Source organism: Pelophylax lessonae (genome assembly GCF_965119305.1).
Source record: "Pelophylax lessonae genome assembly, chromosome: 12".
Taxonomy (NCBI): Eukaryota; Metazoa; Chordata; class Amphibia; order Anura; family Ranidae; genus Pelophylax; species Pelophylax lessonae.
Window position 1 is genome coordinate 172236685 of NC_138779.1, and position 26153 is coordinate 172262837.

General features: G+C 44.3%; 1 protein-coding gene across 2 annotated transcripts in view; it reads left to right on the forward strand.

Annotated features, from left to right (window-relative positions):
- LOC309568416 (MOB kinase activator 2-like) overlaps positions 1-25539 on the forward strand; it is a 74058-nt gene extending 48519 nt beyond the window's left edge. For both annotated transcript variants that reach the window (XM_082274080.1, XM_082274081.1), the window contains exons 5-6: positions 20702-20826; positions 24961-25539. In XM_082274080.1, the coding sequence (XP_082130206.1) occupies positions 20702-20826; positions 24961-25238 (403 nt within the window). In that variant the 3' untranslated portion in view covers positions 25239-25539. The remainder of the gene's footprint in view (positions 1-20701; positions 20827-24960) is intronic.
- The last annotated feature ends 614 nt before the right edge of the window (positions 25540-26153 follow it).

A 26153-nucleotide genomic window follows, 5' to 3' on the forward strand; every position in this document is an offset into this window, starting at 1 on the left:
GTGAATAACCAAAACTGATGTGCACCAATGACAGGTAGGTAAATAAATGGCAAGAGAGTGATAGTGTATCCAAAAAAGGAATCCAGTAATAGATGAGTGATCAATATTAAATAAATGAATTAAATAAAAAAGAATAGTGATAAAGTGACTAGAAACGTCCAGAGAGTGTATATTTAGTAAACAGGTGAAAGTCTTTGTGTAAAATATACACTATGGGTGACCCCGTGGTGGGCAGTGAGGTGCTCAGTGACCCCTCATTTAAGCGGCACACTCACCAGAAATACCCACCCCTCTTTACTTTTACTGATGTTTGCACTGGAATGTGTGCATAATCCGGCAGACAGGAATCAGAATGTTGTCAGTAACCTAGGTGTTGCTAGGATTGTGGAAGGGCTAGAGCACCCTTGGGTGCTCTTGGAGAGATGTTGGTGAATTGTACGTTGCCACATCAGATTCAACAGTGGGTGAGGCTTGAAGGGGCACAGTTAAATAGAACATAGTGAACACTTGGATCAGTGGTATAAAATGTACAGCACAGCTTACATAAACCACCAGTTAAGACTATATGATCTACAGCCCACCTTCCAGGGTACAGCAGTCAAGAGTATGTAATATATTAGCTCTTCCTGCTTGGTACATTAACCACTTGCCAACTGCCGCACGACTATATACGGCGGCAGTCAGCCCCTCACAGGCAAAGTGACGTAGGGGTACGTCACTAGCCTGTGAGGCTCTAGGGGGCGAGGGTGTGCCGCCGGAGGCTCACTCCCGCCCCCGCTCGTTCCCGGACCAGATGTCCGCCGGTCACTCGCGATCGTCGGTGGAGAGGGAGAAAGGCAGGCGGCTAATGTAAACAAAGCCGCCTGTCATTCTCCCCTGTGTAAGAACAGAGATCCTACGGACCTGCTATGTAGAACTTAAAGGCTAACTTTTTTTTTATTAAATTTTTAAAGCTTTAGTTGGAACAATAAAGGGTTAGAACCACTGTTAGAGAGAAAGGTGGACACAGACTGCAATGAAATATTTGTCCTAATCGCCAATGTCCCTGGCAATTAAAGTGAGGGTAAATCCAAAACTTTGAATCGCCCCCAGAGCTGCAATAAACAAAGTCTTCCAATGGGGACATGTCTCCCCGTGACAACGGCCTAAGAGGGGATAGCCCTGACATTAGAAAGAAGTCCTCTCAGAGGGGATAGCCCTGACATTAGAAAGAAGTCCTCTCAGAGGGGATAGCCCTGACATTAGAAAGAAGCCCTCTCAGAGGGGATAGCCCTGACATTAGAAAGTCCTCTCAGAGGGGATAGTCCTGACATTAGAAAGAAGTCCTCTCAGAGGAGATATCCCTGACATTAGAAAGAAGTCCTCTCAGAGGAGATAGCCCTGACATTAGAAAGAAGTCCTCTCAGAGGGGATAGCCCTGACATTAATAAGAAGTCCTATAAGAGGGGATAGCCCTGACATTAGAAAGAAGTCCTCTCAGAGGGGATAGCCCTGACATTAGAAAGAAGTCCTCTCAGAGGGGATAGCCCTGACATTAGAAAGAAGTCCTCTCAGAGGAGATAGCCCTGACATTAGAAAGAAGTCCTCTCAGAGGGGATAGTCCTGACATTAGAAAGAAGTCCTCTCAGAGGGGATAGTCCTGACATTAGAAAGAAGTCCTCTCGGAGGGGATAGCCCTGACATTAGAAAGAAGTCCTCTCAGAGGGGATAGCCCTGACATTAGAAAGAAGTCCTCTCACTTCCTGTTGAGTCTGCAGGACAGGACGTAATGCGAGAGCTCGATAATGAGAAACCCATGCCAAAAAAGCCTAACAATTCTTTACATATGCTTTAATACTATTCTCATGGCAGGTAGACACAGTAGTCATTGCCCTCCATCTTCAGCACATGAACCGTTTTGAATGTCAATGTTTTTAAGTGCATTGTAAAGGAATGTAGCTTGAGAATCACGTGATTTTTTACTGGTTTTCTGACTATGACCCTGTGGAATATGGTTGACTTGCATATATTATCCCTTGGGTAGTGAAATGATTAAATATTGTTTCTAAACCTCTATGGTCACAGGTGTTCTGCTTGAGTATGTAAAAACTGCCCAACTCCCGTCTGTGCCGATTCTGGCATAATGACCTCCAAGACCGGTCAATCATTAACATGCTCTTATGTTGAAGTGACTGTTGTGCACCAGTAAGTTAATGTAATAATGTGAAAGATAAACAAGGAACATTGACAGTGTAGTTACGAAGGGTCCCGTTTCTCTGTAGCTAATGCAGATATCTTTAAAAATTAAACCATGTGCAAACTGATCTTAGGTTTTCGGTAGATGCCACACAATTGGAACACACACACGCAGCTTTTATTGTTTTAAGGACACTGGTTTATGAGGTATTTCTCTCTGAATTGCCAGTTCAACAAGCCTGTTGCAGCCATTTTGAAGGAGGGGGGGTCTACATTTACATGTTGACTTTTCATTATGGTAAAGTGGAAGTCTTATAAAAACCTAACAAATCTTAAAACCTGCTCCCACGTCCTTCTTTTTTTTTTTTTTTTTTAGCCCTATACAAACTACTACTTTTAGCCCTATACGATGCTTCTACTTACCTAAGGACACTCTGGTGCGGTCACATGGTCAGCTCTGGCTTCAGAGGGGGAGGAGGGACAGTGGACAGTGGATGCCCCATAGTAAGGCTGGCCATACATTTTTACAATTTTCCTTTAGATTTACCAAAACCATATAATATGAGGTCAGACCTAAACACTTTCAATTTGTATGCAATCAGGCAGGCCCTTGCACTACATCAGGCATGTCCAACCTGCGGCCCGGGGGCCACATGCGGCCCGGAACCCCAGGCAATGCGGCCCACTGCCCCCTGACAATTTTTTTTTGCTGGGAAGGAAGTTGGGTCGGGGGCATGGCCACAGCGGCTTCCAACTAACGTAGGCAGAGGCTGCCTCTGAGGGGAGGGGGGGGCGGGGGTAGGCGAGCATGTGCAGTGTTTCTGACTCCTACCACCATGACCACATCAAATCACTGAAGTGGCCATGGTGGTTAGAGTGTTCCTTTTAATATCTCTCAGAAGAAGTAAACCTCCGTATACTGATTCCATTTCATTTGATCATCCTCTAGTTGTGTTAAATTAGTGCAGGCGGTGCGACTGCGTGGGAAGGGCGCGGCGGCATTTTATTACTTGTATACCTTAACTATAGCATATATTTTATATGCGGCCCAAGAAAATTTCTCTACACTCAATGTGGCCCAGAGAAGCCAAAAGGTTGGACACCCATGCACTACATAGTTGAAGGTAAATCTAATGAAAATTGTAAAATGTATGGCCAGCCTAAGTCAATAGGTATTGTCACTGCCCAGGCTCTGGAGCTGTTGAGCTGCTTTCTCCTGAAGCTGACCACTGGGGAGATACATGATTGGACCACAGCGCCCTTAGATTGCTAACTAGGAAATATGTGTATACTTACAAGGGGTGGGAGCAGGATTAAGCTTAGTTTGAGTTCTGGGAATATGGGATAAATCTTGGGTTACTAGAGATTAATCATTTAGGTCTTTTTGCACTGATATGAATATCATTGTCATGTTTGGTGTCTAAGCTTCCATAACTAGGTGCCAGAATCACTAATTATAATTACAGATTTGTAATTTATAACCCTGCTTAGTTACACTTTTTTAAGGTATAAACCTTTGACCAAATCAATATTTCCCTGTGGAAATTAGTTTAGAATGGCTTCGTCTGAAGTCCTGGAGTTTGCATGTTCTCCCTGTGCCTGTGTGGGTTTCCTCCGGGCACTCCGGTTTCCTCCCACACTCCAAAGACATGCTGGTAGGTTAATTGGATCCGGTATAAAAAAAAAAAAAAATTGGCCCTACTGTGTATGTATGTGAGTTAGGGACCTTAGATTGTAAGCTCCTTGAGGGCAGGGACTGATGTGAATGTGCAATGTATATGTAAAGCACTGCGTAAATTGACAGCGCTATATAAGTACCTGAAATAAATAAAATAAATAAATGTATATGTAAAGGCAGGCATCTCAATACTTTTGACAATATAGTGTATGTGTATATGACTAGCTACAGTTAAGCTCCTTTTAAGTGGAGTGCAAAGCAAGGACAGCCATAGACACACTCCTAAACCTTGTGGACAGCCTTCCCAGAAGAGTTGAAGCTGTTATAGCTGCAAAAGGTTGGGCCAACTTAATATTGAACCCTACGGACTAAGACTGGGGTGCCATTAAAGTTCATGTGTGTGAAAAGGCAGGCATCACAATACTTTTGGTAATATAGTGTATGAACAAAACATATCCCTCTAAAGTGTGTATTTGTGTCAACCAGAGCACTAAGTTTCATTTCTGTCTGCTGCTTCATTCGTCTGCTCTCAGCAGGAATCACTTCTGACAAGTTTTCCTGACCACAGGAGTAAATACGTGACCGGGGAGGGATCTCCAGCTGATTGACAGCCTCAGCTCTGTTCCTGTGAGCTGTGTGAATAAGGGGCTGCCCCTTCTCTCCAATCAGCTCTCAGAGCTCTCTTCACAGAACTCTGCAGAGTGTACTTTCAGCTTTCTGCCCCCTCCACCCCCCCCCTTTTTTTTTTTTTTTTCTGACAGCTCAGACAAGCTTTAAAAGTTCTGGATGTTGAACGGATGTAGAGAAGAGAGACTGCACAGTTTCATCTGTGTATCACTCTGGGCCAGTCACTTTGCTGGGTATGTTTAAGAGTTTACAGCCACTTTACATTCTTGTGGTTCTCTGACAGACAACAGATGGCGTTTTTTGTAGTTATGATTTGTTTCAAAGCTTCTGCTTTGGAAAAAACCTAAAGCACTTTGATTCTGATCAGGTGAGAAGTTAAATATAAAGGGCAAAGACTGAGCAGCATATTTTGTTAGGACAGTCACATTCCTCCTCTTCCTGGGCAAGCAGCCCAGTTATGTAGAAAAAAATAGAAAAGTAGAACTTGTTTGCTCAATTTATTAGTATTCTCTGTAGATTGTAACATTGTTTATGGGACCAGTATAGGCCTTATAGAGAGGCTGCAACTCATGAACACTTTTAACACATTCCCATTTACGGTAACCTTAATTTAAACCCATTAAATCTCATTTTAAAATTGTCAAGCTTGGTTGGCACATTGTAAAAACAAATATTAATGGTTGTGCGGTGTGTTTATATAAATCTTCAGTTTAAAGTTTTAAAAAGTTCTAAGACCACCAGGATCAAATCTATCGATCTACAGAATTTTTCCCATTTGCCATTAATAATGCCTCGTACACACGCACCGATTGTTGGCCGACCGATCGGCCGTCTTTTGTCCAGTGTTGTTGTGTTGGTTGAAATGTGCTCTAGACTGCACACAAATTTTCTCGGCCAACAACAACCAACTTCAGAAGTGATGTCATGTGCTGGTTTACTTTCCGTGTGTTTTTTCTTCTCTGAGCATGCCCAGTCTTGCTCATCTGATTTTTGTCTGCCGAAATCTGTACTGACTGACGAACAATCGGCCGTTGTGTTGACGGCCAACAAAAATTTTATAGCATGCACACCAGATTTTTTTCGGTCGAAAAGTCGGAGTCGGTTGTCGGAAGCATCATACTAACAAGCCGAAAATCGGCCGATCGGACGTTGGCCGAAAATTACCGGCCAATAATCGATGCGTGTGTACGAGTCATAAGGTTGGGTATGATGTAACCTTATTAACTGCCGGGAATGGCTGTCATTTGCTGTAATTCCTCTCTGCTGTGTAGTTTTTTTTTTTTTGTACCTGAATTTGTGAAGAGCCATCTATCTTGGTCTCTCCGTAATAACGCTTCCTAAATAAAGTATTGGGAGAGGGTTGTGAAGGTGCACACACAATTTTTCTTTGCTACATTCCAAATTAGCCTGTATTTCAACACAGAGAAACCAGCAATAGCGTGTGTGTGTGTGTGTGTGTGTGTGTGTGTGTGTGTGTGTGTGTGTGTGTGTACATACACTGCTAAAAAAAATGGAAGGAACACTTTTTTTTTTATTCAGAATATAGCATCAAGTCAATTAAACTCCTGGGATATTGGTCTGGTCAGCTAAGTAGAAGACAGGCTTGTAAATCAGTTTCAGCTGCTTTTGGGGGTTATTGAAATTAACAACATGTGCACTAGATGGGCAACAATGAGGCCACCTCCAAAACAGAAATGGTTTTACAGGTGGAGGCCACTGACATTTTCTCCCTACCCCTTTTCTGACTTTTTCACTAGTTTTGCATTTGGCTAAGGTCAGTGTCACTACTGGTAGCACGAGGCAATAACAGGACCCTATCGAGTTTGTAAAAGAAAACAACAAGAGAAGGGCGCACCGACCTCGTGCATCACCACTTAAAAGTTTATTAAAAGCAAAGAAGGGTAGCGTACAATATACTCACAAACGTAGCATATGAACAAGCATATAGCAAATGGGCACCGCTCGCTTCCAGGACACTTCTCTACTGCTGGATAGCGTGATGGCATCCTCAAAACCTGATGTGGATTACGCGTTTCGAGGGAGGGCCCTCTTCCTCAGAGCCAAAATCACCACTCGAGGTTGCACAGGCAGTCCAACTCCTCCAGGATGGCACATCAATACGTACCATTGCCAGAAGGTTTGCTGTGTCTCCCAGCACAGTCTCAAGAGCATGGTGGAGATTCCAAGAGACAGGCAGTTACTCTACGAGATCTGAACAGGGGCCGTAGAAGGTACGTAACCCATCAGCAGGACTGGTATCTACTCCTTTGTGCAAGGAGGAACTGGATTAGCACTGCCAGAACCCTACAAAATGACCTCCAGCAGGCCACTTGTGTCAATGTCTCTGACCAAACAATCAGAAACAGACTTCATGAGGGTGGCCTGAGGGCCCGAAGCCCTCTAGTGGGCTCTGTGCCCACTGCCGGCACTGTGGAGCCCTATTGGCATTTGCCATTGAACACCAGAATTTGCAGGTCCGTCACTGGCACCCTGTGTTTTCCACACATAAGAGCACATGTGACAGACATGAAAAGGTCTGGAGAAGCCACGGAGAACGTTATGTTGCCTGTAACATCGTTCAGCATGACCTGTTTGGTGGTGGTTCGGTGATGGTCTAGGGAGGCATATCCATGGAGGAATGCACAGACTACATTCACTATTTTACATTGTAGTAAAGTGTCATTTCTTCAGTGTTGTTGCATGAAAAGATATAATATAATATGTACAAAAATGTGAGGGTTGTACTTTTGTGAGATGCTGTGTATGTGTGTGTGTGTGTGTAATATATATATATATATATATATATATATATATATATATATATATATATATATATACACTGTATTTTCTGGCGTATAAGACTACTTTTGAACCTCAAAAAAAAAATCCCCCAAAAATGGGGGGTCGTCTTATACGCCGAGTATAATATCTCCAAGGTAACCTAAGTATAAGTATTACCGGTAGATGAAAATTAGGAAGGTCGTCTTATACGCCGGAAAATACGGTATATATATATAAAATGTATTTATTTATTGATAAATATATAAGATATAGATAGATATAGATTCTAGATCTGTGTATATGTATGTATATATCTATATATATATCTATATCTATATATATATATATCTATATCTCCAGACATTGTGATACATTTTTAGGCTGTTGGTAACCTGTTGCACAGTCTAAAAGTGTTTTCTTCCTGCTTATCAAACATTGGGCTTGGCTTGCTGTCAAGTCAGAGGAGCAGGAAGTCCTGTAAAAAAAAAAAAGGACATGCCCACTTATGGAATTTATTCTATTGATGGGAAAACAAAACACTCAGGCGCCATGATGATTTGCAAGGTGAAATGTCAAGGATGTTGTTACATAGCAAGTCCGGGTGGAAAAAGACACATTTAATCTAGTTCAACCAACAGAAAAAATAAAACGAATAGAAAGGCTCCATATACCCACAGCTGATACAGAGGAAGATCAAAAACTCCTATACAACATGGTTCAATTTGCTCCAGGAGGGAATAAAATCTTCTGATCCACCAAACGCAGTCGGGAAGGCCTACAAAACTGACAGTCAATGCATCTCACTTATCTGACTGGTAATGTTTGTGCCTGAGCACTGAACAAACGCTGGGTGTTTTAAACACTAACCGACCAACCGCCGTAGTTTTACTGCGGTAGGTCAGCTCTGTTACATGAAATGACGTACATGTATGTCGCTTCGTGTAGTAGTTAGTGTGGGCACACATGCCGACAGGCTAGAGGGGGAGCCAATCAGGGGTTCCGGCAGCCGGGATGTCCACCAGGCACCTGCGATTGCTCCCCATGAAGACAGAACAGCGGTCTGCCGATGTAAACAGGGCAGACTGCTGTTCTGTCATTGATGAACACAGGGATCCTGTGTTCCTCCTATTTAGGAACACTGGTCTCTGTGTTAATCCAGTGGGCCCATCCCCCACACAGAAAGCACCCTTTAGGCACACATTTAACCCTTTGCTCGCCCCTGGTGTTAACCCCTTCCCTGCCATAATCAGTACAGTAACAGTGCATATTTTTAACCTATTTTTTAGCATATTTTTAACACTGATTACTGTAGTAATGTCACTGGTCCCCCCAAAAGTGTCAAAAATGTCAGGTGTCCGATCTGTGTTCTGCAATGTCGCAGTCCAGCTAAAAATCGCTGATCACGGCCATTACTAGAAAAAAAAAATTAAGACATATATCTTTCCCCTGGTTTTGTAAACGCGATAACTTTTGCGCAAACCAATCAATATATACTTATTGGGATTTTTTTTTTTTAACCAAAAATATGTAGCAGAATACATATTGGCCTAAAATGATGAAAGTTTTTATTGGGAATGTTTTATAGCAGAAAGTAAGTGTATGTGTGTGTGTATATATGTATGTATGTGTGTGTATATATGTGTGTGTATGTATGTATGTGTGAGTATATGTGTATGTATGTGTGTGTGTATGTATGTATGTGTGTGTGTGTGTGTGTGTGTGTGTGTGTGTGTGTGTGTATATATATATATAATTTTATGTGTGTGTGTATATATATGTGTGTATATATATATATATATAATATATATGTGTGTGTGTGTATATATAATATGTGTGTGTGTGTATATATATATATATAAATATATGTGTGTGTGTATATATAATATATGTGTGTGTGTGTGTGTATGTATGTATATATATATATATATATATATATATATATATATATATATATATATAATATAGTGTGTGTGTATATATATATATATATATATATATATATATATATATATATACATACATATACATTTTTTTTTTTTTTCCAGAACTGTCGCTATTTTTTGTTGCACAAAAAAAAAAAAAAAATTGCAGAGGTGATCAAATACCACCAAAGGAAAGCTCTACTTGTGGGGAAAAAAGCCTCAATTTTATTTTGGGTACAACGTTGCACGACCGCGCAGTTATCAGTAACGCAGTGCCGTATCGCAAAAAATGGCCTGGTCATTAGGGGGTAAAACCTTCCGGTTTCTAAGTGGTTAAAGAGGGTTCTTTGCTTTCTTCTAGTTATGTTTTGAGAAGGAGATGGCTGTGCCCCTCTTACTTCTGCTATGGGGTCTACTCTGCACATTGATGAGGATAGACCATTCCAAAATTGGTTAATAGTTGAGTTGGCAATTGGCACATGCATAGTTTACTCTGCTGCAAACGTTTGCTTGCCTTGAACTATATTAAGGAATGTTGTGTCATGCTAACCTCTTGGGTTACCAGGATCTAAATACAGCCAGGCAGTAGAGAACATGGTCTGCATCTTTCATAGAGACCCTGTCAGGTCTTTAAAATTAAATGTAGCAATCCTCTTCAAAAGAACACACTATATACTTACAGTATCTCTCCATTTTGACTACCTGTCTTCCATTCCAGCACTGCTACCTCAAAGTCTCTTCCAGGCGTTTTGGATGTTTGTGTTCTTTAATCCTTCTCTCCTCCAAGTGCCCCCTGGGCCTTCAGAAAGCCATGTTCTGAGGGGGCACCCATGCCGGTGCACTCCCGCACCTTGCTGTTTGCATCCAAAGATGCTCAGTGATGCCCCCCTCAGCAGCATGGGCCAATGGCTCCCACTGCTCTGAGAGTCTCCGGTGAGACCAGGAGAGAGTAGCGTTACGGCAGCAGGGGACATCGCTGGATTGACAGAATACACTAAGAGTTTACGGAGGGGGGTGATGGGAACAGGTGTTCAAAGGTTTTACCATAATGCAGATAATACATTAAGGTAAAAAAAAAAAAAACACTGTTTGGGTTTATAACCATTTTAATTCATTAGATCTCTGCTCCCTGCCCCACATGTAGTATCTCACAAAAGTGAGTACTCCGCTCACATTTTTGTAAATATTTTATTCTATCTTTTCATGTGACAACACTGAAGAAATGACACTTTGCTACAATGTAAAGTAGTGAGTGTACAGCTTGTACACTATAACAGTGTAAATTTGCTCTCCCCTTAAAGAACTCCACACACAGCCATCAATGTCCAAACTGCTGGCAACAAAAGGGAGTAAACGCCTAAGTGATATATGTCCAAATAGGGCCCACAGTGTGAATATTTTGTGTGGCCACCATTATTTTCCAGCACTGCCTTAACCCTCTTGGGCATGGAGTTCACCAGAGCTTCACAGGTTGCCACTGGAGTCCTCTTCCACTCCTTCATGACGACATCACGGAGCTGGTGGATGTTGGAGACCTTGCGCTCCTCCACCTTCTGCTTGAGGATGCCCCACAGATGCTCAATAGGGTTTAGATCTAGAGACATGCTTGGCCAGTCCATCACCTTTACACTTAGCTTCTGTAGCAAAGCAGTGGTCCTCTTAGAGGTGTGTTTGGGGTTGTTATCATGTTGGAATACTGCCCTGCCGCCCAGTCTCCGGGAAGGGAAGGGATCATGCTCTGCTTCAGTATGTCACAGCCCATGTTGGCATTCATGGTTCCCTCAATGAACTGAAGCTCCCCAGTGCCGGCAGCACTCATGCAGCCCCAGACCATGACACTCCGACCACCATGCTTGACTGTAGACAAGATACACTTGTCTTTGTTCTCCTCATCTGTTTGCCGCCACACACGTTTGACACCATCTGAACCAAATAGGTTTATCTTGGTCTCATCAGACCACAGGACATGGTTCCAGAAATCCATGTCCTTAATCTGCTTGTCTTCAGCAAACTGTTTGCGAGCTTTCTTGTGCATCATCTTTAGAAGAGGCTTCTTTCTAGGACGACAGCCATGCAAAACAATTTGATGCAGTGTGCGGCGTATGGTCTGAGCACTGACAGGCTGACCCCCCCACCCCCTTCAACCTCTGCAGCAATGCTGGCAGCACTCATACGTCTATTTCCCAAAGACAACTTCTGGATATGACGCTGAGCACGTGCACTCTACTCCTTTGGTCGACCATGGTGAGGCCTGTTCTGAGTGGAACCTGTCCTGTTAAGCCGCTGTATGATCTTGGCCACCGTGCTGCAGCTCAGTTTCAGGGTCTTGGCAATCTTCTTATAGCCTAGGCCATGTTTATGTGGAGCAACAATTCTTTATTTTTTTCAGATCTTCAGAGAGTTCTTTTCCATGAGGTGCCATGTTGAACTTCCAGTGACCAGTATGAGAGTGAGAGCGATAACACCAAATTTAACACACCTGCTCCCCATTCACACCTAAGACCTTGGAACACTAACGAGTCACATGACACCGGGGAGGAAAAATGGCTAATTGGGCCCAATTTGGACATTTTCACTTTGGGGTGTACTCACTTTTGTTGCCAGCGGTTTAGACATTAATGGCTGTGTGCTGTTATTTTGAGGGGGCAGCAAATTTACAGTTATACAAGCTGTACACTCACTACTTTACATTTTCATTTCTTCAGTGTTGTCACATGAAAAGATTTAATAAAATTATTTAAAAAAATGTGAGGGGTGTCCTCACTTTTGTGTCATACTGTAAAGAAAATAAGTTTAAAAAAATCTTCCCCAGGTCTTAACAATGATGGATGATCAGGATGACATTTGTATTTACTGCGCTAGCATCAAATATTCACATAAATTACTGCATTGTCATTTGGATTTTTAACGATTGCAAAAGTCTGTCGTGTTCATCTGACTCCTCGCCAGCCCGACCTGATTTTATCCTTATGCTATGCTAACAATTTACGCAAAAAAAAAAAAAATGTTTTCTTCTTGTGTGGGTTGCAATGTAGCATAGAAAGGGGAATAAACATTTTTGAAGTAAAACATTTACTTACAGCTTTACTCCACTATGTTCCCTATAAATCACACGCAGATAATATGATTTCAATTGGAGGCCTTTGATGGGTTTTTTTTTTTTGGGGGGGCGGGGTAAATATCTGGGAGTATATACATAGTTAGTTAGTTAGTTTGGTTGAAAAAAGACACAGTCCAAGTTCAACCAATAAAAAGGGGTAAACAAAAAAAAAAATCCTTTATACACAATCCCATACCCACAGTTGATCCAGAGGAAGGCAAAAAACCTCAGCCAAGCATGATTTAATTTGCTCCAGCAGTGGAAAAAAAAATTCCTAAATGATCCCTGGATCAAGTTTACCTATAAGGCTCCGTTCACATCTAGGCGTTTTGGGGCGTTTTTGGGGCGTTTTTCTGCTCTAGGATCAGCTCTCAAAACGCCCAACAAGACAAATCCTATTCATTTCAATGGCCCCTGTTCACATCTGAGCGTTTTGAGGCTGTATACAAAACGCCCAACGCTCAAAAAAGTACATGAGCTTCTTTTTGGGCAGATTACAGGCGTTTTCCATTGATCTCTATTCAATCTAAAAACGCCTGCACAAAAATCGCGGTAAAAATCGCGGTAAAATCGCGGTAAAAAACGCCGCAAAAATCGCTGTAAAATCGCGGTAAAAAACGCGCGAAAAACGCTACGCTCAGGTGTGAATGTAGCCTAAATGTTAGTATCCAGTTATGTTATATACATTTAGGAAAGAATCCAGGTCTTTTTTAAGGCAATCTACTAAGCTGGACAAAACCAGCTCTTAACCGCTTGCCGACCGCCGCAAGTACATATACTGCGGCGGTCAGCCCCGGCCAGGCAAAGTGACGTATCGGTACGTCACTAGCCTGTAAGCCAATAGGGGGCGAGCTCCCGCCCCCGCTTGTTCACGGACACCTCCGTGCGAGTGACCGGCGGACCCGATGTCCGCTGGTCACTGGCGATCGTCCGCTGTGAAGGGAGAAAGGCAGGCGGCTGATGTAAACAAAGCCGCCTGTCATTCTTCCCTGTGTAACAGCAGAGATCATACGGTCCTGCTATGTAGGACCGTAGGTCTCTGCTGTTACATGTAAAGCCACATCCCTGCACAGTTAGAAACACGCCCCTAGAGACACACTTAACCCCTCCCTCTCCAATAAAGTTAACCCCTTCCCTGCCAGTGTCATTTTTACAGTAACAGTGCATATGTATAGCACTGATTACTGTAGTAATGTCACTGGTAACCCCAAAAGTGTAAAAAATGTCAGTCAAGGGTCCGATCTGTCCGCCGCAATGTCGCAGTCCCGCAAAAAAATATTGCAGTTCGCCGCCATTACTCGTTAAAAAAAAAAAAGACAAAAATCTTTCCCTTAGTTAGTAAACGCAATAACTTTTGCGCAAAATACGCTTATTGTGATTTTTTTTTTTTTACCAAACATATGTAGCAGAAAACAAATTGGCCAAAAATGTTAAATTTTGATTTTAAAATTTTTTTTGGGGAATTTCATATAAAAAAATGTGAAAAATATTATTTTTGCAAAATTGTCGGTATTTTTTTGTTTATAGCGCCTAATCAAAAAATCGCACAGGTGATCAAATACCACCAAAAGAAAGCTCTGTTTGTGGGAAAAAAAGGACGTCAAATTCGTTTAGGTACAGCGTCGCACGACCGCGCAATTGTCTGTTAAAGTCACGCAGTGCCGAATCGCAAAATAGGGCCTGGTCAGGAAGGGGTTAAATCTTCCGGGGCTTAAGTGGTTAAGGTAGTCTATTCCACATTTTCACAGCTCTTACTGTGAAAAATATGTAAATATCTACTTGAAAAAAGGCTCCTATCAGTTTCTTGTGGTGTCACCCTGTCACATGGGCTTCAGACAGACTATAAGTAGCAGTATCAATGCACATTTTGCAGGCGCAGTCTACTTGCAACATCAGGAAAAAGGTTGTAACGATGCTGTGCAGCCATTGCAGCCCAGCACTTTCTGGCAATGGCCATTTTAGTCATTGCCAGAAAGTGCTGTTAAAAGCAGAGATCCCACTCCCCTAAAAAGAACCAATTTAAGTAGTGCATTTCTGGTTCTTGAACATTGTAGAAGACCGTTTGACGCGTTCTCCTTGTGGCTACTGTTTGGGAAATCCAATGTTACACTTGTCAAAGAGCTGTGCAAATTCTGCTTTGTTGTCGAGAAGTTGCCAGGTAACCTTTAAACAAAAAAAACAGCTGACGCGGGCCTAAGGGACATATAATTAGCTCCCCCAGCACCTGCTGCTTTGCTTAGCTCAGAATTGAAGTGGTCTTTGACACGCAACTTATGCTCAATATAGCCGTTCCATCTGTCAGTAATATGAAATCCTTGGTTAAATGGGCTGGACTATAGGCTAGCAAATGTTTGCCTGTTCATGAATGGGTTCATTTAGGCTCAATGTTTTTGGCTTCAGCACACTGGTATGCATTACTGCCGATTCAAACGATATTATAGTTGAACACATTATTTTGCCAAGTGGGCTTCCCCTTTACAGCTCATAGGTGGAGAGAGAATAGTAAGATGGTCACGGAGCCAAGGTTTGAGAGACTATTTACCATGAGGGAAGAAAGAGGAGGCAGACATGAATGAAGGAAAGGGACATGGCTCTTTCATCCCATAACGTGCAAAAAAAAAAAAAAAAACACTGATAAAAATTTGTGTGCGTTGAAAAGGGTTTTACATAGTTAGTGAAGTTGAAAAAAGACATCAGTCCATCCAGTTCAACCTATGATGTGTGTGTGTGTTTGCTTTTAACCGTACATTGTATACCCCTGTATGTTGTGGTCTTTAAGGTGCCCATCTAATAGTTTCAAAAAACTATCAATGCTCCCTGCTGATACGACTGTTTGTGGAAGAGAATTCCACATCCTTACCGCTCTTACAGTGAAGAACCCCTTAAGCACTTTAAGGTTAAACCGCCTTTCCTCTAGTTTTAGTGAGTGGCCACGTGTCTTATTGTATCTCCTTTCTCTGAATAGTTTGTTCCTTATGCTCGGGGTCGCCAGTACAGTATTTGCACATTGATATCATATCCCCCCTCAATCGTCTCTTCTCCAGAGAGAATAGGTTCAGTGCTTGTAGCCTTTCCTCATAGCTGATGTCCTCCATTCCTCTAATCATTTTTGTTGCCCTTCTCTGGACTCTTTCCAGTTCCAGCACATCCTTCCTGAGGACCGGTGCCCAGAACTGGACAGCATACTCCAGATGTGGCCGGACCAGAGTCTTGTAGAGAGGGAGAATAATCTCTTTATTTCTGGAGTGAATCCCCTTTTTTATACATCCCAGTATTCTGTTGGCTTTGCTTGCGGCGGCTTGGCATTGCATGCCACTGCCAAGCCTGTTGTCTACCAGTACCCCCAAGTCCCTTTCCATCCTAGACTCACCCAGAGGTTTCCCCCCTAGTGAGTAGCTTGCTTTCTGGTTTCTGGCCCCCAAGTGCATTACTTTACATTTTTCAACATTAAACCTCATCTGCCATGTAGTTGCCCACCCCGTTATTTTGTTCAGGTCCGCTTGCAAGGTTTCCACATCCTGCATAGAAGATATTGGCATGCTTAGTTTAGTATCATCTGCAAATACTGAGATTATACTAGATATCCCCTCCTCTAGATCATTTATGAATAAATTAAACAGGATTGGTCCCAGGACAGAACCCTGGGGGACCCCACTTTCCACACCCGCCCAATCCGAGTACTCCCCATTAATCACCACCCTCTGTACTCTCCCCTGGAGCCAGTTCTCTATCCAGGTACTCACCTTATGGTCCATACCTACCTTCCTTAGTTTGAACAGTAAGCGTTTGTGGGGAACGGTGTCAAAGGCCTTTGCAAAGTCCAGATACACCACATCCACAGGCTTTCCCTTATCTAGGTGGCAGCTCACTTCATCGTAGAAGGTTAATAGATTGGTTTGGCAAGAACGATTTTTCATGAATCCATGCTGATTACTACTTATAATACCGTTTTCATTACTAACGTCTTGTATGTGGTCCCTTAACATCCCCTCCAAAATTTTGCAGACTACTGATGTTAGGCTGACCAGGCTATAGTTACCCGGGATACATCTCGGCCCCTTTTTTTTTTTTTTTACATGTGTCTATCTACACATTGACATCTGTTGATGTGCATTTTTGCATTTCCTGTGCTATCATATTACTTTTACTTGTGTTGCATTTGTGTGTGAAAAAAATGCAGAAGAGGAGGCATCTCCAACGGATTGTGAGACCAGGAGATCCTAGAGAATGCAAAGTAGAAGCTGTCCATTGCAGCATACCATGGAACATTGGAAGTCAGCGAAGATAGGGTAGACCAGGGCTTGACAAATTTGCCTGAAATCTAGGAGCCAGTTTTTTTTTTTCTAAACTAACAACCAAGCTTTATTTAATAAAACTGATACTAAATTTACACATAAATACGACTAGAACCCCACTCTCCTATATAGCGCAATTGGATGGAAACAGACTGTCTGTCTCTTTCCATCCGATGCCATCTGATCGGATACACGGGATGGATAGAAAATAGAACCACCATCCGTCTGTTTTTGGCGGGCAGGGTCAGATGGCGGCAGATTACAGCTCCATAGAGGAGACTGAACGGTCCGATCAGGTCTGCCTGAAAAACTGACAGGCGGACCTGATCAGACAGCCCGTGTGAAAGGGGCCTTTGGCTGTGGCACGGCGATGAGGAAAAAAAAAAAAAAGATATATATTTATATATATATATATATATATATATATATATATATATATATATTTTTTTTTTTTTTTTTTTTTTTTTTTAATAAGAATTGAAGAAAAAAAAAGAAAACATTTTTTTATTTTTTTTTTAATAATTAAAAAAAAAAAAGAAAAAATTATTATTTTTTTTACATTTAAAAAATAAATTAATAACCACCACCACACTCCCTGTCCACTTACCTTTAAGCAAAGGTAACTGGACAGAGAGATGAAGCCTTAAAAAACTTCCCTCTCTTCTCCTCTTTGGAAGGAGAAGAAAAGGCATTGAGAACATGCATTACTCCCGGCCACCACAAGAGGGCGCCAGTTCCCCTAGCTTCTCATCTCACAGAAGAAGGCCGAAAAGCCGGGGACTAAATTTCTGGACGGCGTGGAAGTCCGTGAACTCGAAGAGGAGGTGGGGGGCGCAAAAGGGACAGGACAGCTCAAGCAGGGCACCCCAGGCGCCAGGTCGCTAATTCTAGTCGCAAATGCGACCTGGCGCCCGGGATTTGTCGAGGCCTGGGGTAGACGATGACTGGGAAAGTAAAAGAGGGGAGGTAGAGTGGGGGGGGGGGGGGGGAGGTAGAGATGTAAGCCAGTTGTAATGGATTGTGGACCAGACCAGGTATAGAGTAGACTGAGTGTGATGTGATCCTGGGACAATTATGGCACTTTTCCACTGCAAGTACCGGCTCGGCTCTACTCGGCCTTGCTTGGCCCGGTTTGCTTTTCCACTGCTGGTACCGCATGGTACGGTGTTGGAACGGTTCGGTACGGTACGGTATGGTTTGCTTTTCCACTAAAGTAGTACTAAAGTTAAGTGGGTGGGATAACCACGGGGTGGGTGGGATTCTCTGACCAATCAGTGGCTAGTAGTGACTGCATGCAAAGGATTGTGGGATATGGTACCGGGTATGGTACCTCTTGGAACCACAATCGAGGTGGTACTGTTTTTGAGAGCCATACCGTTCGGTTCCATGCAGTGGAAAAGCGCCGCCGCACCGTACCGAACCGTTCCTACACCGTACCATGCGGTACCAGCAGTGGAAAAGCACAAAAGCAAACCGAACCATTCGGTTCCATGCAGTGGAAAAGCGCCATTAGAGAAATAAATAGAAGGGGCTAAGCATGGTTGGGTCACAAAAAGGAAGATGACTGTAGCTTTGGGGGAGGGAGGGAAGGAAGTTCTGGACAGAGGAGAATGATGGCAGGACATACAAAAATCTGATTTTATAGCATATAGTCAACTTAAACCCTGTGATTCTACAGAGCTTGTATGCTGATGCTTTTAGTTCGATTCGGATTTTCATTTCTATGGAGGCTGGTGGGATAAAAAAATGCTGGGACATATAGGAAGTATAATGGCACTGACTGCTAGGACTTATAGGTCCACAGTTGGTACAGTAGAGTGGCTGACTTATGAAAACTGGAAAAAGGGACTGTTGATAACTGCAGCAGTTTTCAAAGAGCATTTACAGGGTGATTAATGCTTCTTTAAATAAAAGTCACTAGGTAACTGGTATATTACACTAAACAAAATTATAATCGCAACACTTTTGTTTTTGCCCCCATTTTTTATGAGCTGAACTCAAAGATCTAAGACTTTTTCTATGTACACAAAAGACCTATTGCTCTCAAATATTGTTCACAAATCTGTCTAAATCTGTGTTAGTGAGCACTTCTCCTTTGCCGAGATAATCCATCCACCTCACAGGTGTGGCATATCAAGATGTTGATTAGACAGCATGAATATTACACAGGTGTGCCTTAGGCTGGCCACAATAAAAGGCCACTCAGTCAGTATCTGGTGTGACCACAATTTGCCTCATGCAGTGCAACACATCTCCTTCACATAGAGTTGATCAGGTTGTTGGCCTGTGGAATGTTGATCCATTCCTCTTCAATGGCTGTGCGAAGTTGCTGAATATTGGCAGGACCAGGAACATGCTGTCGTATACGCCGGACCAGAGCACCCCAAACATGCTCAATGGTTGACATGTATGCTGGCCATGCAAGAACTGGGATGTTTTCAGCTTCCAGGAATTGTGTACAGATTCTTGCAACATGGCGCTGTGCATTATCTTGCTGCAACATGAGGTGATGGTCATGGATTAATGGCACAACAATGGGCCTCAGGAACTCGTCACGGTATCTCGGTGCATTCAAATTGGCATCAATAAAATGCACCTGTGTTCATTGTCCATAATATACGCCTGCCCATACCATAACCCCACTGCTACCATGGGCCCCTCTATCCACAACGTTGACATCAGCAAACTGCTCACCCACACAAAGCCATATACGCTGTCTGCCATCTGCCCTGTACAGTGAAAAACGGGATTTATCTGTGAAAAGAACACCTCTCAAGTGCCAGACGCCATTGAATTTGAGCATTTGCCCACTCAAGTGGGTTACGAAGACGAACTGCAGTCAGAGACCTCAATGAGGACAACGAGCATGCAGATGAGCTTCCCTAAGACGGTTTCTGATAGTTTGTGCAGAAATTCTTTGGTTATGCAAACCGATTGTTGCAGCAGCTGTTTGGGTGGCTGGTCTCAGACTATCCTGGAGGTGAAGATGCTGGATGTGGAGGTCCTGGGCTGGTGTGGTTACACGTGGTCTGCGGTTGTGAGGTTGGTTGGATGTACTGCCAAATTCTCTGAAACTCCTTTTGGAGACGGCTTATGGTAGAGAAATGAACATTCAATTCACGGGCAACAGCTCTGGTAAACATTCCTGCAGTCAGCATGTCAATTACACGCTCCCTCAAAACTTGCGACATCTGTGGCATTGTGCTGTGTGATAAAACTGCACATTTTAGAGTGGCCTTTTATTGTGGCCAGCCTTAGAGTCCATTCACACTAATACGACTTGTCAGGCGACTTGTCAGCCTGACAAGTCGCGGACTGTCGCGGTCCCATTGTGTGGTACAGGAACGGTTCTAATAGGAGTGACACAAGTCGCTCCGACTTAGAAAAAGGTTCCTGTATTACTTCGGGGAGACCTGGAGCGACTTGCATAGACATTCATTTTATGAAGTCCGTGCAAGTCGCGCTGCACGCGACTTCACAGGTCGCCCCCGAAGGCGCGCCGCTTCAGTGTGAATGTGGTGTAAGGCACACCTGTGCAGTAATCATGCTGTCTAATCAGCACCTTGATATGCCACACCTGTGAGGTGGATGGATTATCTTGGCAAAGGAGAAGCGCTCACTAACGCAGATTTAGACAGATTTGTGAACCATATTTGAGAGAAATAGGCCTTTTGTGTACATAGAAAAAGTCTTGGATCTTTGAGTTCAGCTCATGAAAAATGGGGGCAAAAACAAAATTGTTGCGTTTTTATAATTTTGTTCAGTGTAGCATGAGAGAAATTCAATGCAACAGGAATAAAGTACCGCATTTGCCCAGCTGGAGGGATTTCCCTTTATTTTCTGTCTTGGAGACATAACAGAAAGCAAGAGGAAATCTCCCAAAGTGAGGGGAATTGCCATCGTAGTCATCAGAATAACTATAAAATGTGGGATTTCCTATCACTTTCTATTGCAGTGACAGTGTCCACCAGGACAAATATTAGATCAACTAAAACATGACAAAGACGGTCCAACACTTCCCATTCTATCCAAAGCTAAAAAAATAATTTTTAGATTTAAATACATTTTAAATGCCATATAATGCTTGCCAAGCGCTAAATTTCTTTTTTTTTTTCCTTTGCAGGCAGATCCAGTGGACAGATGAAAAAGGACGTAAGAGAAAATGCTCTGGACCACAGTATGCAGATTATGCTGCCAGCATCATTCAAAAAATCCTGACGGATGAGGATTTGGTTCCTACTAAACACTGTAAGTTAAGCTTCTGTCCCTCAGAGAGCCTGCGGGGGGGGGGTGTCTATGAAGGTTGCTTTTCTATAATCCTATGGCATTTAAAGAACTACTACCATTAAAATTTTTCTTCACCATTCTGCCCTCATGGTACAAAGTGCATGTAATACTTTGTCTCATTCTACTATTATTATTATTATTATTTCAGGTACTTATATAGCGCTGTCAATTTACGCAGCACTTTACATATACATTGCACATTCACATCAGTCCCAGCCCTCAAGGAGCTTACAATCTAAGGTCCCTAACTCACATTCATACATACATAGTAGGGACAATTTTATACAGGATCCAATTAACCTACCAGCATGTCTTTGGAGTGTGGGAGGAAACCGGAGTACCCGGCAGAAACCCACGCAGGCACAGGGAGAACATGCAAACTCCAGGCAGTTAGTGTCGTGATTGGGATTCAAACCAGCGACCCTCTTGCTGCTAGGTGAAAGTGCTAACCACTACACCACTGTGCCGCCCATACTAGGTTAGCCTTGAGGTTAGACCCCTCTTCACCCTCCCCCTCGCAGCTCTCCGACAACATAGCTAAGAAGGAGATAGCTGCTTTATGATGGTTGCTTGTCTTGGCTCTAAGCACTTTCCCAAGACAAACCGCGGCAAATAAATGCATAGGGAGATGGGGCATGTCACAAAATGATACACCCCTAGTCCATCATGGAGGACTCGATCAGGCTAGGTAAATATACACAGTGGTTTCCAGGGGAAATGTTGCATTTCAACACATTTTCATTTATTTGTTCCATGGTTCTTTTCGGCATTGTGCTGGTTCAGTGTTCTTGCGCCTCCCACCACCGTTCCGGTTATGGGTGTTTGTCCTCCCTTTTAGGCCTCCATGCTTCCTGGGCCCTTCCTATAGTTAGGGCTTGGAAGTAAGTAGAGCTTCCCAGATGCACAACCAAGTGATCATGGGCCTATTGTTTATTGCTGTTTTCATCTGCAATATGCTTCTGCAATCCTAAGGCTGCCACCCCAAAGCTGGGAATCAGCACAGCTACCCCCTTCTCTGGAGAGCCACAATCTTTTTCATAATCAATGGTTCATTCAATCAGTCGTAGCTTTCTTAGCCTGTTTATTTGTGAGATCATAGCACCCTGTGTCCTGTGCTGTGGAAAACCTATCAAAGACACAAGAAACCATTTTGTTGCCTTGCATGCATTTTTAAAGCATGCCTGAACTGTGGAGACTTTAACATAAAAAGCGAGCAGAGGCCAAAGCTCTAGTCACCAGTAGGATCCCTGGAATGTTTTTTTTTTTTTTTTTTCTAATAATACCTTGCCATACCTTGTTCTGCCACTATGTCAGTATGAAGGCAGTTATCTTGGTTAAGGAACACCGGGATTTGCTTACTTATGTCGAAGTTACTCCCTGATGACTTGTAATCTGATTACTGTTGGGTTAAAAATATTTAAAGTGGTTCTAAATCCAAAAGGTTTTTTGCCCCCATTCATGTTTAAAAAAAAAAAAAAAAACGACTAGCTGTTCTCCCCTACCCCTCTCCTTAAATACTTACTGTCCCGTATCAATCCACTGCTTTGCCCATCTGTCACACCGCTGGCTTTCTCTCTCTCCTCCCCCCCCCCCCCCCCACTCTCTCGCTCTCTCTCTCTCCTCCCGCGTGCTCTCCCCCCGCGCTCTCTCTCTCTCCTCCCCCGTCCTCTCTTTCTCTCTCTCTCACTCCTCCCCCCACGCTCTCCCTCTCTCTCCTCCCCCCACGCTCTCTCTCTCTCTCCTCCCCCCGCGCTCTCTCTCTCCTCCCCCGCCCTCTCTTTCTCTCTCTCTCTCACTCCTCCCCCCCACGCTCTCTCTCTCACTCCTCCCCCCGCGCTCTCTCGCTCCCCCCGCGCTCTCTCGCTCCCCCCGCGCTCTCTCGCTCCCCCCCGCGCTCTCTCTCTCTCCCCCGCGCTCTCTCCCCCCCCCGCGCTCTCTCTCTCCCCCCCCCCCCGCGCTCTCTCTCCCCCCCCCGCGCTCTCTCTCCCCCCCCCCCCGCGCTCTCTCTCCCCCCCCCCCCCCCGCGCTCTCTCTCCCCCCCCCCGCGCTCTCTCTCCCCCCCCCCGCGCTCTCTCTCCCCCCCCCCCGCGCTCTCTCCCCCCCCCCCGCGCTCTCTCTCCCCCCCCCCCCCCCGCGCTCTCTCTCCCCCCCCCCCGCGCTCTCTCTCTCCCCCCCCCCCCGCGCTCTCTCTCTCCCCCCCCCCCCCGCGCTCTCTCTCTCCTCCCCCCGCTCTCTCTCTCTCTCTCTCTCTCTCTCTCTCTCTCTCTCCTCCCCCCGCTCTCTCTCTCTCTCTCTCTCTCCTCCCCCCGCTCTCTCTCCTCCCCCCGCTCTCGCTCTCTTTTCCCCCCGCGCGCTCTCTCTCTCTTTTCCCCCCGCGCGCTCTCTCTCTCTTTTCCCCCCGCGCGCTCTCTCTCTCTCTCCTTTTCCCCCCGCGCGCTCTCTCTCTCTCTCCTTTTCCCCCCGCGCGCTCTCTCTCTCTCCTTTTCCCCCCGCGCGCTCTCTCTCTCTCCTTTTCCCCCCGCGCGCTCTCTCTCTCTCCTTTTCCCCCCGCGCGCTCTCTCTCTCCTCCCCCCAGTGCTCTCTCTCTCTCCTCCCCTCCCCCCAGTGCTCTCTCTCTCTCTCCTCCCCTCCCCCCAGTGCTCTCTCTCTCTCCTCCCCTCCCCCCCGCGCGCTCTCTCTCTCCTCCCCTCCCCCCCGCGCGCTCTCTCTCTCCTCCCCCCGCGCGCTCTCTCTCTCCTCCCCCCGCGCGCTCTCTCTCTCCTCCCCCCGCGCGCTCTCTCTCTCTCTCTCCCTCCCCACGCGCTCTCTCTCTCTCTCTCCCTCCCCACGCGCTCTCTCCCCCTCTCTCTCCTCCCCCTGCGCTCTCTCTCTCTCTCCCTCCCCCCCGCTCTCTCTCCTCCCCCTGCGCTCTCTCTCCCCCTCTCTCTCCTCCCCCCGCGCAAGCTCTCTCTCTCTCCTCCCCCCTCGCGTGCGCGCTCTCTCCTCCCCCACGCTCACTATCTCCTCCCCCCGCTCTCTCTCTCCTCCTCCCCCCCCCCCCCGCGCTCTCTCTCCTCCCCCCCATGCTCTCTCCTCCCCCCCCCCCCCCCCGCGCTCTCTCTCTCTCCTCCCCCCCTCTCACTAGCATAGAGAGGCCAGCGGGAGCCATTGGCTCCTGCTGCTGTCAGTGAAATGCTTTGAGGAGGGATCTGGGGCCAAGCTGTATTGTGTGTATTTATGGACACACATGTCACCATAGCAAGTAGCGTCCTATGGTGGCACACAAAGAAAAGCAAAGATCGCCAGCTGGGGAGCCCAGAAGAGAAGGTTCGGGGCCGATCATGTGCAAATTTCATTTCATTGCACAGAGCAGGCAAGAATATTATGATATATATCATATTTATATTTAGCCTGGACAGCCACCTTAAGAAGCAAGAGAAGAGGAGCAAGGAGATCATTTCATTACATTCCCACTTTATTCCAGAAAAGAAAGCAGTAAGCAGCACAGTAGTGACTTTTACACAATGTACATGTACATCTATGAGACTGGGCACAAGAGTACCTAGGCATCCTCACAAGCCAGGCGCTGCTTTTTTTCAGGAGAAATTGAAAATAGATGAAAGGATGGATTTTTCAGGGTACCGCTTAGGTAATATAAGATCGCAAATTTTCAGAGAGAGCAAACATCCTATATAGGTGCCAGCTTTTCAAAGACATGGCTTCAATCTCTGTGTGAAAGGATGGGACTGAAACCAAAACAAACGTTCAGCTGCACTTTGTGGTCGCTGTTGTAAATACAGCTCGTATCCTACAAAGATGCTACTCTGGGCTGCATAGAATTACAGATGGTACTTGGGGGTTATGCTATGGCACGCATCTGACCAAAGTCTAACCTAAGGAATACTAGTGAAAGAAATGTTTCTATATTAAGGTACAAGAACACAGAGTTTGTTGGCTCATAGCCGCAACATTTTTGCAGTTGTGTATCTGTTGAAATAAGGTGTGTAAGCCAACAACTCAGATTTGTTTAAGTGTTTGTTCTGAAAAAAGTCTGCATTTTTAAAATAGTTTGACTCATTTTGTAACAATGATGTGCTTGTCTTTTTCTTTTTTCAGGTAAAGATTTCTCAAAGGCCTTTAAACCAGCCATTCAGAAGACATTCCGATTCCTCTTCCACCTTCTGGGCCACATCTACACCTGTCACTTTAAAACTGTAGTGAATCTTGAACTGCATCCCCATCTGAACACCCTCTACCTTCACCTTCTGCTTTTCTGTGCAGAATTCCACCTTCTCGACTCCAAAGAAATGGCCCTGAGTGAAGACTTAACCACAGCCTTAATAAACTGCAGCCCTTGTCCCAAAACTTCAGGAAGCCGTTCTCGGAATACATGAACCAGATCCTTGGTTTTTCATGTATACTGCCACTTCAAATATATAGCAAAATCATAACCGTAACAAACACTTGTTTGTAATCTCCTGCTTGGTGTTGCACCTCCAGCACAGATTCTATTTGCCAAACTAAAGGACAGCGGAGCCCAGAAAATTCTGGGAGATGCCTATTACAGCAGCTCAAAACATGGAGTTGGCTCAGGAAAGAAACACTACATAAGCCACCAAAGTGCTTTACATGGGAACAGCAAGAATACCTGTCAGAAGCAGTTGAATTTACGTAGGGTGGCCTACAGGGACTATTTGTTTTATGTATTACTTGGCAGAAATGGATAAAACTGGCTGCTTCTCATGGTTGACAGGGCGCTATTTAACATTGGTCACTGGATAACAATTATAGACTGCATATTTAGATATTGCAAAGGTCAGAGTCTCCAGAAAGGGCGCTTTTTTTGTTTTTATCTTTATTTTATTATTATTATTTTTTTTTTTTTTACTGGGCCTATTTTAATTATAAATCTAAATTTTTTAAAGATATGGTTGTAGTCTACAGTCATGTATATATTTATTTTGGTGATCTGTTACTTTAAAAAAAATAACGCACTTAACTTTTTTTGTAATTTATTCATTTAAGATAAAAATGTATTCAAAAAATGTTTTCTTACGATGTATATATTTTTCTTTGTTAATAAAACAATAGACGGGGCTAGCTGCAAAGAAAATAAATAATAATACTTTTATGTGCACACCAACTATTGATGGAGGCAAAACTTCCAGTGGCTAGGCCCTTTCTCTATGGCCCCAGATACAGGAGAACTAACGAGGACGGTGAGGGGACCAGTGTCAAAGATGACAAGCAGGGAAAAATGTCTGGTTCCCAGGGCTGGATATAAGCTTGGCCAGGGCTGCTGTTAGAAA